The sequence below is a fragment of the Bacillus rossius genome, chromosome 3 (genome assembly GCF_032445375.1).
Source record: "Bacillus rossius redtenbacheri isolate Brsri chromosome 3, Brsri_v3, whole genome shotgun sequence".
NCBI classification, from domain to species: domain Eukaryota; kingdom Metazoa; phylum Arthropoda; class Insecta; order Phasmatodea; family Bacillidae; genus Bacillus; species Bacillus rossius.
Window position 1 is genome coordinate 47,772,230 of NC_086332.1, and position 16,976 is coordinate 47,789,205.

The 16,976-nt window shown below is 36.3% G+C and overlaps 1 protein-coding gene across 4 annotated transcripts in view; it reads right to left on the reverse strand.

The window, feature by feature from the left end:
• LOC134530617 (uncharacterized) overlaps nucleotides 1-16,976 on the reverse strand; it is a 111,672-nt gene that overhangs the window by 49,120 nt on the left and 45,576 nt on the right. For 3 of the 4 annotated variants that reach the window (XM_063365611.1, XM_063365612.1, XM_063365613.1), the window contains exons 8-11: nucleotides 15,669-15,878; nucleotides 13,879-14,095; nucleotides 794-923; nucleotides 597-709 (exon numbers count right to left, since the gene is read on the reverse strand). In XM_063365611.1, coding sequence (XP_063221681.1) covers nucleotides 597-709; nucleotides 794-923; nucleotides 13,879-14,095; nucleotides 15,669-15,878 — 670 coding nt within the window. The remainder of the gene's footprint in view (nucleotides 1-596; nucleotides 710-793; nucleotides 924-13,878; nucleotides 14,096-15,668; nucleotides 15,879-16,976) is intronic. The other variant, XM_063365614.1, reaches the window with a different exon arrangement.

The following is a 16,976-nucleotide window of genomic DNA, read 5'->3' on the forward strand; positions in this document are numbered from 1 at the left end:
ATCCAACAGCCTCTATAGCGACCAGCCGCTCGTGACTAACAAAGAATGCCTCTCCTACTGAGGCAAGAGGGAAAAAAACCCCACCAGCCAAAGTTCGGCACCTGTGAACTTCCCCTCTCAAAGCCAGACAGCCATTTGCAAGGCATTCCCCACTGGGGATACCCCCCTGAATTCATCAGGCCCTTCCCCCCAACCCCTCTTAGGTATCTACTTTAAGTTGAGCCAAACCTATATCTAACAACCAAGCAGGCAGACATTGAGCATAAGACGCCCCTGTCGATAACCCGTATGCAGAGCGTCACAACACAATTAGTAGCGCCCAACGTGGAGCTGACTCCAGGACAATTTGACCATTACCCCCAACACCTTTCACGAACCTACACTTACCAGGCCTAGTCTATAGCATTTCAAATGGACTAGGCAGCCATAGAGTCATCTTGTAGCAGACATCCTACACTCCTTAGGATCAAACCAAAGAGTGTCTTGCGACGCAATATTTCCCAAGGCAAAGTCTTTTTTCATGCAGATTTTGGAAGCTGGCAAGTATATGTGTTCTGTTTTTCGACAAGAGTCTAACCTGCACAGCTCGCACTAACCTGCAGCTGGTCCTGGAGATGCACACCAAGGTGAGAGTGCTTGGAGCCAAGCTGAGTCAACAGCGAGGGGTGGATGTTGTACAAGTGAGGGTAGAGGCTGCCAGCATCTCCACCTGCAACACCGCAGCCGAGCCCACAGTGTCACCTCGCATCCAAACACGCCTGAGCAGAGCACACGGAGACGCTGGGCTACATACCTCCCCCCGTGCCGTGGATGTGCGGGTAGAGGTGGAAGCCCCCGGCATGTAGGTTAATGTTGGCCCCCGCCACGGGTGTGCCCTGCTGCTGGACACACGAGTGACACTCGTAGTTCTCCATCAGCTCCATCTGCGGGGAGGCAACAACACCACCTCTCATGACCACCCCCGTCACAATGACACAGTAACTACCTCCACCCAAACAAACCTAACAAAAGACTGAAGATTAACAATTTAAACACGTGGAAAAGAAGCAGGAAAAATCTTCACACCACCACCATCTCTCACGACCGCCCCCATCACGATGACACAACAACCATCTCCACCCAAACAAAACTCTCAAAAGAATGAAGATTAAAAATTTACACATGTGGAAAAGAAGCAGGAAAAATCTTTAATAAAATATACAACAGCAGACTAGTTAATTCACAGACACCATTCACAGCTATGTAGGAATACTGCAAGGGCAAATCCAATTTCAGTAGTTTACAACAGTATAAAAAATCTCTTACTAAATAGTTCATATGTGTACAGAAAAATCAAGTATGAAGTTCAAAAAAACATATTAAGGAGACATCATCCACAACAATACATACAGCTAAATTCCTGAGAAGAAAAGGGGGGGGGGGGGGGGGGGAGAGAGGAACTGAACAAAAAACTGTGCTATTTCTTCTGCCTGTGAATGATATACTCTGACAAGAGAACAAACAGGTCATCAGGAGGGAGGAAGTGGAAGTTAATTTTCAGTATTTGTTTTACATAGCATAAATTAAAAAAAACAGGTGCAGTGTTAAAAAATATTATACCAAACTGTGGGCCAATAGAAGGAATCTCACTTTTCCTTGTATGATCTTCCTCACCATTTACTTGCTTAACAATCATCTTTAACTTTACAATAAAAAATGCACTTCTCTGCTATATTCCATTTATTTGTTCATACTACTTTATGATTCTCAATCAAATTCTTTAACATAACAAAAATAGAACTGTTGAATTTTGATAAATCAAGCCGAGCTTAGTTGACAGGAATCAATTTGGATCAAAAGTCAAATTAAAGAGCTCAATAAAATGAAAACAATAAAGTATATTTGAGTTATGTTGGTCAGAAACTGGTGATAGTGACACATGTGAAAAAACAAAACTTGTGCTGTTCACAAATTTTTCAGTTCCTTCAAAATACTGGAACCAACTTTTGAAATCTTTGGTTTCGGTTCCAGGTATTTTCTGTACATTTCTGTTACTTCATACTTCACAATCTGTAATGTTAAGAAATGTTTATCCTGCGGGAAACAAGTAAGGTAAACAAACATATTCTTTGAATGTCACCAATGTGTTGCGATGTAATAACGCACAAAAAATTTATGTCATAGTTAGGGACAAGATTATATGTTGAATTGCGATAAAACCGAAATAACACGATACAGCATATAACGCTAAAATGCAAGTTAAATCATGGAATATAGGAGCATTTAACCAAAAACATAATTCCAAATTTTAAAAAAGGAATCTCTTAATGTTTTAATTCAAGGACTGTCATTATTTCCTGACAAAATTTGTACCAAAGTGCATGGATCAGAATAATTAATTTTATTCTGCATCCTTATTGAATCACTTTAACACCACAAATTCTCGTTAATTTAGTTTTATTGTTCTGAATTTATCAGTTTTAGACCAACTTAGCAGAAATTATGTTATCATAAAAATGCAGCATATAAATTTTACCAATATTTTGGTGAAGTATTACAAAACAGCATTTATAAAAATAAAATAAATAACACAGAAATCCCTTATTTTAAAAACGAAATTGAACTATTAATAAAACCATAAAATCTTGTCTCTAGTCATAGAGTATAGTTTATAGTCACAATAAATTTAGGGAGTGATAGGAACCAAAACACGATCTAAATTCCTAGTCTGGTTAATTTTGTCTTCATTAAAGAAAAATAAATTAAGATAATTCCTAAAGTTTACATAGCAAATGGCTGCTACAAATATATTTCCACGCGATCTCTGCTGCAACAAAGACAAATTATCAATAATAATGAAAAAATAGTTTGGGCACAAACCCTGAAGAAACCAATATGGCTTTTATCAAACCCTGAAGAAACCAATATGGCTTTTATCAGTTCCTCTCATATAATAGTCTGCTGGCAGCAAAGAGAGTTACTCGGATTTGAAGCTCCTGCCGTGTCGTGACGTCACCTTATGGTCAGAGACTTTTCTTTTCCACTTCACAATGATCATTGTTCCCTCCCCTCCTTTCCCATTAGCTGTTCCTACCTCTCTGTGCATGCACCGTGCTCGTCAGATATGTCAGTAATTTTTGAGAATGTTTCGCTCTTCTTCAGGTAGTGGTGAACGACTCAACACGTAGTAACTTATAACATTTATTATTGTTGAACTTTCGGGTGTGTGTGGACAGCATAATATAAGTTACATTTCTTATGAAGTAAATTGGAGTAAATTTTTCTAAAACTTTTTTCAACCTACCCTTCGAAATTATCTTTTAGAATTTCTGGTAGTATTTTTCAAATTTTGTATATGTTACTGACAGTGATTTAATAGCGAATGAACACATTCTCGTTTGAGGTTAAGTCAGGTTTTCACAAAAGACCACATGATAGCATTAATCTCATGGCCATTCACGTAATTGTAGGGATTGAATTTTTGGGAACTGAACACGTCTCATTATGTTAATTTTGGAATTGTTACAGTTTCACATTACTGCTCTTTGGGAGAAAAATGTTAAATGATATTTGGTTTTATTCGCCACATTTTTATTATCGGTGTATCATTGTTTGTTATTTGCGTTTTCGAATGTCTTCACTCATACTGGGTCGGTAGGTTTGTAAACTCAAAACATTTCATGGCCTTTTGCAATAATCAGAAGACTATAAATGTTATACAGTCAAACCTCTATCTATCGTTTTTCAGGGGATCAACAAAAAAATTCAGTAGATGCGGACATTCAATAGATGTGGACTTCACTCTAAGAATTTTTTAAAAATATTTAAACCTCAAAATTAGTGTCAGAAATATATCAGTTACTTGTAATTAAAGTTAATCAGTTGAAAAATAAATAAAAATGGAAGTATTTTACTTAATTCAATTTACACTTGCAAAAAAAAAAACATACGCACAATAAATCTACATGGAAATTAAAGTCTTTTTCAATATCCTGAAGTCTGAAATATGTTTACTCATGTCATCAAATGTAGAGCTGTACTGAAGAAGCCGATTTTGCCAATATTTAGTTGAATCGGCATTTCTGCCAACTTCCGATACGCTTGTTAATTTTCGGCCGATATTACTGAAAAACGAGAGAGACTGCCATAACCTAAAAATCCACGATTACCCTTTTCACTTTTCGTAGTAGTACTGCATTATTTCAGATCGCATTATTTCTTCGCAACATGTGCCAAATGTACATATAAAAATTTAACATCCTTTTTTTTCAATAATGTTCTTTAATTTTAATATGTCATAAATAAATGCATTACCCTCACGGTAAATAAACATCTCGGTTGTTACGGTAACTGTAGTGCAAATGTGGTAGCTATCGTGCTTCTGTAGTATTTATGGTATCGACAAAGAATCTTTAGTTCTTTTTATGGTAATTATCTTAGGATAACAATTGGGTTTGTACAGTAGTTATGGTACATCATCCATATTTCTTCGTAAGTTGTTGTTCATTTGTCTTTTCTTCATATTTACGTGCTCCATTACTTGGCTGCAGATTTAAGGTGATTTTTACTACTGTATACTATCGTTACTGTTTTTATGACTGTTTCTATCTAAGAAATGGTTATTTCTGCAAAATCTTTATGGTTAAACAATCATCTATTATAATTTATAGTGACGGGACCACATATGTTGTACAATCAATGCGGAAAAAACGATAATTCGAACATCTGTACAAGCGGACTTTTTTAACCTTAGTTGTATGGCAATTTTGCCGGGACCGTAGAAAGTATACGATAAACACGGACAATCGATACATGCGAGTTCGATAGATAGAGGTTTGACTGTAGTTTATTAGCGATGACATTGTGTATCATTATTTTTCAGTATTGTTATTAGTCTTAAAGAAAATTATCAATGGCCTAGCAAGGAAAAGCATGTTAATGGAGGTACATTGTATTCAAAGTCAGAACGTAGCAAAAGCGTGCAAGTGTACGCACGGTTTCCATATGTAGACGTGCAACACCACACAGCACTGTTACATGAAAAAATAATGAAAGAGGTCAAGTTTTCCTCAAATAGATGTTCTGAATATTTAATTATTTATGTGATTCTCTGAAACTGTAACACATAGGTGTGTAAAGTCTATGCAATATTTAGTTTAAATTAGTAAACTAATTCTTTGATAATTGTTATATGTGTTTTCTTAGTGAATTGAAGAGACATAATGTTAAATGTGAACATTTGGTTCTGCAATGATAATGTACACATTAGAATTGCAGTATGCTATTTTTAATTTAAGAGGCATACTTTGGTTTGTACACATAGTTAAGTAGGCACACTGATCATAAAATTACAGTGTGTTAAGAGACGGACGTGTTGTTAAAAACTAAAAGCATTTTTGTAATTACATGTTTATTGCCGCACACGGAACATATTGACATCTACTTGTAAACTTGTTTAATGATAATTGTTTTGGATTCTTTTTGCTAAGATGGCAGCTTTATAATGCTTGATTACTAATAAGGCTGCTTGCTTTATAATTAGAGTCACCTGTTTTTCGTGATGCGCGAAATCGAGAAATTTTCGCCGAAACAGAACCTTTTTCGCGAAATTTGCTTATTTGCCAAAAATTCGCGAAAAAGTAATTCAAAGTATAGATTTGTGGCGATATATATTGCATTGTGTACCAATGATCGATATTTACGTAACTACTTACTATTGGTTGTTACGAAGTTACAATCTATGTTTCAATGTCGCGTTGGTACAAAACAAATGAAAATAGAAAGTGATGTTCTGTTTACTTGCTTCTTGCGCGTATTGGAGTATGTTTTTTTTTGAGCGCTATAGTATAGATTATTAAAGAACTGTGACAGTAAAATTGTATGTTGATTACTGACAGTTAAGTTCGTGAAAAATGGTTGTCACAGTATACGGCCGTGCTAAAGAATTTGCGCATGAGGGATTTTATGTTTTTGACAAATCAACAAAAATTTAATGTGTAAGTTTTGTAATGTCTGAATCGAGTGGGCAAGAAAAGATACGTGTGTAAAGCATATTCATTGGAGCGTCACCAATAAAAAGAATAAGGCGTTAGCACGGGAAATGAATGAAACAAGTTTCACTCACTGACATGGTATCCCAGTCAAAAAAAGCCAAAGTTGACAAACAAGAATTTGTTTTGTCTACTGTTCGCGCATTCATGGGTGCAAATATCCCGTTGGAAACATTTTATCACCCGTAATTACGAGATTGGATGAACAAGTTTATAGAAGGTGGTATTGATATTATGCTTCTGTTTATTCTATAAGAAAATATGTCATTCTTTTCTGTCATTCAATTTTTGATAAATAAGTTTCTGCATACGAAATATTTTCAATTATGCACAATTCCGAAACCCTCAAAAAATAAAAATAGTCCTTTAACCTAACCTCATATTCCAAATGAAAAACATACTTTTTTTTTAACTTAAAATCCCTTGAATTGTTAATAAACTACAATTCATTTTAGGCCTAACAATGACTCGTTCACATTTCTCAGGTGCTGGTGACTTACCTACAGCAAGTAGGCTTCAAGAAGGGTACGTGCCACAGTTAATTCAGGAGGAGGAAGAAAGGATGAAGGAAGTTGTTAGAGATAGACTGGTTTCTATATTATGTGATGAATCTACAGACAGAAAAGGCCAATGTGTATTTATGGTGCTCATCAAAGTGCTCACATGTGGTGACAGTTCCCTTCAAAAACTGTACGTAGGTGGGGTGAAAGTTTTGCAGAATGCTAATGCAACAGAGTGCTCTCAAGCTATTATTTCTGTAATTCAGAAACTAGGTATTTTGTATGACAATATAGTTTCAATTACATCAGATTCTACTCGGGACATGAGTAAATGTATCAATGCAATTAGAGTGTTAGTTTCTGAGGGACTCTTGCACACACAATGTTGGGCACATAAAATTAACTTGGTAGCGAATTTGTGGGCAAGTAACTCAAAGAGCTCAATGAGTGTGTGAGGCAAACAAAACATCTTTTCTTGAACACACGCAAAAAAAAAACATGCATATTTAACTTTTCTCCAACAAAAATACCCTGATCAACCTGAAAAGATAAAACTGTTCCCAATGCCAGTTATCACTCGGTGGAACTCTTGGTTTAGAAGCGTTGATTACCTGAAAGACCACTTGTGTGACATTGTCGAGTTTGTCCAAACTTCACAGGATGACAATTCTGCAGTGCAGTATTTCCACAGTTGTTCATCACCACAAGTGAAAGTGATCCAGTGTCAAGCTGTATTTATTGTCGAACACTTCAGCAAATGTTGCAATTTACTGCAACTATTAGAAAGCTCTTCAATTCCTCTTGCTCTTACACTTGAGTCAAAACTAAATGATATGTCCAAACTGTTTGCTTTGCTCTCTGATGGGTTTTTTTTCCAAAGAACATCATAACTACTGGAGACCATACCCAAGCCATTCAGGGATGGTTTGTCATCCCAGTTGAAATCTGTTTCTGTAAAGTGCCTGACCAAACTATCAGGTCTCAGGGAAAATGACACTGCAGAAACATTCATCTCAGCCATTGGAACACTTTTTGATCAAAGGAATGTTATTAAGTGTTCCTTGTGACATTTCTTGCTTGATAAAGTGTGTGCCCATATTAGAACCGCTTGCTTCAAACCAGTATCTTGAAGCGTACAGTATGTTCAGAGATACCGTTAAAAAAGAAGCTTAGAGTGGAATTGATGTAGATGTTTTGAATATTTTGTTGTCATTGAAGTGTGATTTTCAGTGTTTTGTTGAGTATGCTGTAAAGGCTTTGTGGATTCCCATTAGTAATGTGAATTGTGAAAGAGGATTCTCGTCTTATGAAAACATTATGTCAGACAAAAGAACCCGCATCACAGCAGAAAATATGGAATTAATGGCTGCAATGGCTTTCCCATCAAGCTAGATAGCAGTAGTCAATATTTCTAGCAAAATCTCAAGTCTAAACATTTTTTTATATGCAGAGCATTTCCAATTAAAAATATAAAAACAGTTTTTTTTCCAAAGTGCATTTTCAATTTTTAAAACTTATTACTTAACAAAACTGCCAAAAAGCGCCAAAAAAAGTTTTAGAAATGAAGAAAAAATTACCGAAATTCACTTTAAAATCGACGAAAAATACACAAAAATAACCAGAAAAAATGACGAAATTTGTCTTTACTTTTCACCGTAAACAGGTTGACTCTATTTATAATGATTGTGCACGAATACAGCTTTAAATAAAAGTCTAGCTATTTGTTTAAAACTTTGTGCATTTTACAAGGCAGCATTGATATAAATAATTAAGCAAACATTAAGGGCACAACTAAAATTTCTGCAGCTGCCAGGCAATAACACAGTTTACCCAGTTTAAATTTACTTACTTAATCAATAATAATAATAATAATAATAATAATAATAATAATAATAAATTCATTAGTCGTTTCCTTTCAACTTCGTGTACTCTCCATAACAAAGACCTAATCTATAGACTTATTTCCAAATACAATAAATTAAACATGTAATTTATTTATTAAGTAATTTAGGATCTGTTTAATCACATTCTGTTTTATAGCAAAATTGATATATATATATATACACACACACACACACACACACACACACACACACACACACACACACACACACACACACACACACACACACACACACACACACACACACACACACACACACACACACACACACACACACACACACACACACACACACACACACACACACACACACACACACACACACACACACACACACACACACACACACACACACACACACACACACACACACACACACACACACACACACACACACACACACACACACACACACACACACACACACACACACACACACACACACACACACACACACACACACACACACACACACACACACACACACACACACACACACACACACACACACACACACACACACACACACACACACACACACACACACACACACACACACACACACACACACACACACACACACACACACACACACACACACACACACACACACACACACACACACACACACACACACACACACACACACACACACACACACACACACACACACACACACACACACACACACACACACACACACACACACACACACACACACACACACACACACACACACACACACACACACACACACACACACACACACACACACACACACACACACACACACACACACACACACACACACACACACACACACACACACACACACACACACACACACACACACACACACACACACACACACACACACACACACACACACACACACACACACACACACACACACACACACACACACACACACACACACACACACACACACACACACACACACACACACACACACACACACACACACACACACACACACACACACACACACACACACACACACACACACACACACACACACACACACACACACACACACACACACACACACACACACACACACACACACACACACACACACACACACACACACACACACACACACACACACACACACACACACACACACACACACACACACACACACACACACACACACACACACACACACACACACACACACACACACACACACACACACACACACACTAGAGCTGGAACGATTCACAAAATTTTACCGATATTCACAATCAACTGTTCCTGATTCACCAATTCCGAACCGTTAAGTGAGAAGGGGGGGGGGGGGGGGGACATGTATTTTAGTTTGAGTAAACAAAAGTTAATTAAAAAGAAAGATAATCTAATATGTACTGAATGGGATAGCTTTTTTTTAAAAATCAGTAATTTAAATGCAAAAACAAGTGTGTGCTTGCCTAAAGTTCGATGTCACTAAACATTTTATAATAAACAATTCAACACAATTTACAGAGCCATACATTGCCTTACTATAGAAAACATTTAACCAAACTAGCACCAATCATAAATTCCTAGATTTTTATTTAGAAAACGTGCTTAATTATCATTTAACATCTTTTAATGCCATTAAAAATTCTACATGGGCTGAAAAGTCTCTTAGATGGAACACCAGTAGCAGATACACAATGGAACTTTGAAGTAGAAAGACATAATTCTGTTATACCAAAAAAAAAATTTCTCCATTAAAACTTCACTAAAACTGATATCCGCAACTCATAATTATGTTTATCCGGTCACAAAACAAACATTCTCCATTTTCATTTTATAAACGGAAAATAACCTCTCTTTTGTGACTAAAATTTTTAGTAGGGGTGTGCGGGAATAGGTTTTTGTACTGCGGGAAATTTTCGGGAAAAATAAATTATTCCCGCGGGAAACGGGACGGGATCTGGAAAATTAAAAAAAAAATTTAAATTCTAATATTATTTTAATTCTAATATGAGAAGATGGCCATTTAAACGTTTCTTGCAAAGTTAGTTGTTTTTTTGTTGCTATTTCTTTTGTCTGCTTCACTTGCCCTTTTTTCAGCGGCGACTTCATATTTTTTAGCATCCTCAAATTCTTTTTTTATAGAGGGATGTTTATTGAGATGGCTTAGTAATCCAGACGTGCTACCATGCTCGCATCTCAAAAATTTTTCATACGAGACACACTTTGCCAGGGATTTACTGTCTGTCAGACGTTCAAAATACTTCCAAGCACTGTTAGGTATACAAGTAACAAGCTGATCGGTTGCGACCTCCATTATTTGTAGGCTGCTAGTTTGTTTTAATATACAATGGCATCGAAAATAGGAACAGATACTTTGCACAAGCCTTAATAACGTAACGTCAGCCGACGAAGCCCGCCAAACTAAACAGTAAACAACTATTTTTTTTCTCCCAAAGCAAAAGCATAGATGTTTAGATACTTGTGAGCAGTGGTGTAAAACTACGTGATTTCATATTTTTCAAAGTGCCAATACAGTTCTCTACATCGCCACTGCTGTGAAGTAATGAGAACGGTTACGCTTCGTTATGTAACGCAAGTCTAGTATTTCTTATATCTTTGGAGAAAAGGTTGGATTGCGCATGTGTTTTGTTTGTGTCTAAGGGGACACAGTGGTTTTAGGTTAAGTATTCGATGCTGACGGCAATAACGTTATATAACTGACTATTCACGTATCTTGCAAATTTGTACCCTTGAAGAAACATATTTATTAGGGATGGGATTTTCGAATCTTGGATTCGTCGAATATACCGAATCCTATGGATTCGAGGATTCGTAGGATCCGAGGTAGGATTCGAGGTGGGATTCGAAGTGGGTTTTTAAGAGTTTTAGGTAGTAATTGAAAATTGTAGTGCTGGCCGAAGTTCGAAAATTTCGAACCGAACCGAACCCTTACGTTCGGTTCGGTTCGAAACCTCTTAAAATATTTTCGAAAAACCGAACGTTCGTTTAAAAAAAAAACATACGTTTTTATAATTTTCTAACCCCCATTTGAGACCATTCACAAAACAACACAACAAAATTCCATTACTTGTAATATTCCGACTTTTATCGCATAATCTTCGCCTCAACAGTTTCAAGCGCAGACAAAATAAAAATAAAAATTATTAATCGTCGCATAACTCGCATAGCATTTTTTCATATAGGCGCGCTTTGTTTTTTGTTTACTTTAGAGAATTTTGTATGCATTTCTCATACTACGTAATATAAACTATCGTACAAATGCCAAAGGTATTGTATATTATACCTTTAACTATAGTGCGTGTACGAGAAGTGTTGTAAAATCACCAAAGATTACGTACCCCATACGTTAAACTAAAGCGCATGTACGAGAACACTCGTATTTCGGTAAAACTAACGTGATCAAGTTAACACAAGACAAATGCGGTAGAAAATGAATACGTAAATTAGGTACGTATTTTAAATTACTGGGATGTATTTATTGTCTTTGGCCTTTATGGTTATAACAGTCAGGTACTGAAAATATTAATTTAATCTTGTTTATTAAAAGTACTGGTCCAGTAAATTTTACAGTACGGTACTAAGTTGACTAGCGTAGTCGCGGCAGCCATCATTATTTCTCGTGTTTTCTTTTTTCCGACGCAAATTTCTATAACCACACTTCTTACGTTACGTTTACAATATAATTGTTCTTGAGGTGATTTGCGATGAGCAGGCTTACGTCGTTTAAGTTTTCCAAATGGAGAAAAGATAATGACGATCCAGATGACCCAGAACCACCCCAAAAAATGTCTAAGTTTCTTCTGACGAGCAGCATTCTTCCAAGAAAACAGCAACTGCAGTCAGCGGGTTTTGTAATGTAGGTAGATAGGTAACTTAATTCACATTCAACTTTTTTTTATGTCCTATTAAAAAGTTTTACTTATTAAAAATGTTAGGTTATGTCTACCACAAAAATATGTTATGTGGCCTTATGCTGAATGTTCGTCATCTTTATAATAATATATTTTTTTAAATGAAGGTTGGTGTACACTGAAAAAGGAAGATAGTCTTTTGGAAATTTAGATGGAACTTCTTCATGAATTAAAAGTATATGATTTTCTCTAAACTGTTTTCTTTCCTTCATTATTTTTGTATAAACTTTACTTATAAAATGTTTTGCAATGTTTTCATAAAGCTAAGTTATATAATGTTTTAATTTTACATATGGCTGGAGAACCTTTCTTTCTCACCATTCAGTTAAAGACCAAAATGCTGGTGGTCGGTTCATTTTAATTCAAAACAATTATTTCTGTATGAGGTTCGGTTCGGCACGGTTCGAAATTTTTTTGCTATGGTTCGGTTCGAAACCAGAGAAATGAGGTTCATCCAGCTGTAGAAAATTGTATACCTAAACTATATTGTAAAGGTAATGGAAATAGCGCAAACATAGATAAACTACGCTGTATTTTGTCAATTAGCATAACTACTCGATCATTTCCAACCTTCAATGATATAACATTGCAGAAAAAAACATAACTTTTTTTAAATAGTGTCTGTTATACAAACATATTTTATTGAAAACATAGGAAGGATTAATTTAACAGAGAATTAGACAGATGAAAACTTACATGTGTGGTTTTTGAGGTTCTGTGTCTCTATTTTATATCAGGCATATACACTATGCACTTATTTTATAATTTTATAAATACACATGTGCTTTTTTTTTAATACATAGGCCTATGTATTTTTTTAAAATAAATGTGTGATTTTTTTAATAACATGTGAAGTTTAGTGTGGGACTGGGATTCGAGATTCGATGACAAACACTGAGGATTCGAACAAGGATTCGGATTCGACCAAAATGTGGATTCGTCCCATCCCTAATATTTATGAACACATACAATATTTAAGGTACTCCATGTACGTTTTTTCTATTCCAATTAGATATGTGTAAACGATTATCATAATTCACTGCACACCACAGCTGTCGCTACGATCGGCATACGTTTAAAAGATGTTTTGCGTTTAAATAGTACGGAAACCCTTCAAAAATGTACGAATCCATTAAAAATATTGTTGTAAAAACAGTTTGAATTGATAGAAAACATTTTCACATGATTAGTAGACATTTGTAAATTTTTAAACAATTTCCCGAAAAATTCGGGAGTAATAAAATTCCCGCCCGGCATTTCGGGAAGCCTATTTTCCCGACTTTTTTCCGAAGCGTTGGGATCCCGCACACCCCTAATTTTTAGCAGTTTTCATTTGTTTGTTGCTGAATTGCCGACCCATTAGTTCAACTTACGAGACAAACTGATAATTTCTGATGGCTTTAAAAAATTCATGGGTTCATCACGGATTTCCCGGCACCAAAAAAATTCACGGCCAAAACAAGGTTTCCCGATTTTCCCGGTTGGGTGGCCACCCTGTTCCACTACTACAGCGGAAGAATGTGACTCACAGTGGACATGGAAGGAGCGGTGCAGACATGGCACTCGCAGCTCTGTGGCTGGGGCTGTGTCCCAGCACTCAGCTCCTTCACCCCGGGATCCGAGTCGCCACAGCCATCTGGCATGGCTCCATCCAGCTCCTGGATGTCCAGCACTGGGTCCCCTTCAGGGGCGAGGTCACAGCCCTCACCATCCAAGCGCAAGTCCAGATCCCCTTTGTGGCTGCCACTGCAAACATAATGCACAAACTACTACGACACCTTTCGAGAGGATCTACAGTAAGATCTGCTACTGGCATTCCCACACTGATAAAAGCAGTATATAGGCCTACCAGACAAAACAAATCGAGTACCTAAATATGGAAATATCAGAGCCCCTGCCCTATCAGTAAGGACCTGAAAAATTAGCTATTGCGATAACGCTAAAAGTAATGGGAATCTCTGCATTTTTACATTTTAAATGTTGGTTTCAGCATTTTTCAAGTTAATTACAACTATTTATTATGCAAAAAATATTTGTTGAATTCTTTATTTATGTTACATATAAATCTGAAAAATATATTGTATTCAATAGAATACATATTTGATACATAATTTTTAGATTTTTACTGTAACTGGTTACTTTGATTTTATGGCTGTACTGTCAACTTTCATAACTCAGCAACGTTGAAACTTTAGTTGCACACCTTTTTTTCAGTTAACTAACTACAAAAGTAAATTTTCTCGTGCTTGAAAAAACATTTTGACTTAATTAGATAAATACAATTTTCAATTTCTTGAGTAAATGGTTTTGTTATATTACACAACATTGATTAAAATTGTACTTATATTTTAACAAATGCCTTCACATTTCTGCTGAAGAAATCACCTTGCGAAAACATTAACACGAAAATTACATTGGAGTAAAATACAAGTAACAATATTTGTTGACTAATAAATATTTCATTGAAATTATTGACACTGGTTTTAAACCTTTCTGCACAGTAACCCTTGTGCATGTTTAAGATAATTTTTATTATTAATCTTAAAACATGTATAATGAAGTTTCTAAGAGTTTTAAATTGTAAGTTAATATTTTAATATGGTAGCATTGATGTGGTGAACACTAATTTCATACATATCATTTTGTTTAAATTAGGGATTAGCCGGTCGAATCCTTGAATCCCATCGAATCTCCAGTATTCAAAAGATTCGGGATTCAAGAAAAAATATTCTAAGAAAAATATTGGAGTCAAAATTGTAAATTAAAAAATTTATTACTGGCAAAATTCTGCCATTTTGAAGGTTTTTACTGAAATTTCTCAATTTTTTTTTTAGTATAAAAAATCTTAGTTCGACTCACAACACTGCTGTTTATGCGATTTGATCGATGCCATTTCTGAAAACCGTCACGTGGAGGGTCATAGATCTTTAACAAAGGAAACAAATTACAAAAACAAGTATTTTGATACATCTTGAACGTCTTTTTTACTACAGAGCCCATCAATTTTATTTATAATTCCCAAAAAAGCAATAACTTACTCTTTGTGCTGTTTCTGTAAGTCTTGTATCTTCATATCTTTAGTTATTTAGTGGGAGAAAAAATGAAAAGGATGGCTTTCTATAAAGGAAAAGTTGCAGCATATTTCATATTTATACTTGGTTTTATATATATTTCTTTCATTAAAACATAAAATATCAATTATCACATACACATATGGTACACCATGTTCTCATGATGCAAATACTCAATAGTCAAAATTTTTATATTTTCCGTTTTGCGCTACACAATATATCGGTGATGTGAGCTCAAATGAGCGTACCCGTGCGAGGTGGGGCCAGGGGAGTCCGGAGGGGTGATGAGCCCCCCGCAGGTGAGCAGGTGGGTGATGGCGCACTCGTCGCAAGGGCAGCCCCGACGCGAGCTGCAGCCCAGGCAGTAGGCCCCGCCCCCACTGCCAGGGTCCTCCGGGCTGTCGCGCACCCCCAGGCTGGCCAGGGTCAGCAGCTGCTCGTCGAACTCCCGCAGCTCACTGTGGCACGGCCACCGGCCCAGTCGTCACAACACTGACACGGCACCTACACTCCAGAGAACCAGTTCAGTCTCCACCCTTGCCAACAATCCCACTGTGTTTAAGGCTATTGTAAATCATCATGTATTGAAAAGCTTATTTAAGATGCTATTAAATCATCCCATCACAACTTCAAGCCAAATAAAAATACAATTTTTAAACTTCTATAAATTGTTTTCTTGGTACATGAAACTTATACCATATTTACTCAAATACAAATATTTCATCCACACAAATTTTTTCAAGTCCTCAGTACCATAAAAGACGGACATTCAAGTTTAGAAGACACTTCAATCCAAGCAACATTTATTTTTTAATGGTGAACTTGTTTTTTTGGGCATTAGTTCTTTTAAATTAAACTGTTTAACCTTCGCTGGAGACGTCGCTATGTCTCATCTTCGCGCCTCCTCCCCATTCCCCAATCCCACTCAATCTTACCTCCTTCCTGTAAGCTGTTAGTGCCTGCACGAGAATGCTTTGTAAAGGTATAAGTAAGATTGATGAGACGAGTAGATTTCCTTCTGGCATTTGATGTCAAACTTTTGATACCAACAGCTCTGCGAATGTCCCAGCGAGTCACTCGAGATGAGCTATGGCAACTTGTAATTTTATTTCTCTTCTGTGATAGTGTGAGGTGACCATGCCTTTCAATGAATGTGAAACGTTTCAGTCGTCACCGTCCAAATTGTATTTTTTATTAGTATTTTGTATTTGGCTGCAAGCCCGTAGTGACATGATTATCCTCAGAGTCTCACGATGGGTTCAATGTCTTGTAATTTATTTAGGCATGTAGGCCTTGTGAATTTGCAGGTCTGTTGGAATAGTTCAGCAAATAATTTCTTCCACTGTATTTAATTATTTGCTTACTGCTCAAAGTTGTTGAGTTTTAACGTAATCTAGTTAACACTATGTGCTCTTAGAATCTTTTGCATAAATTAACTTGCATGCCTGCTGAATTCATGTTTGGGGCTAAAATTTGTTGGTCATTGAGATTTGCATGTCTCGTCATGTAATTCTTGGCTGAATGTTTAAGTACATCACAATTTCCTAAGCTAACAC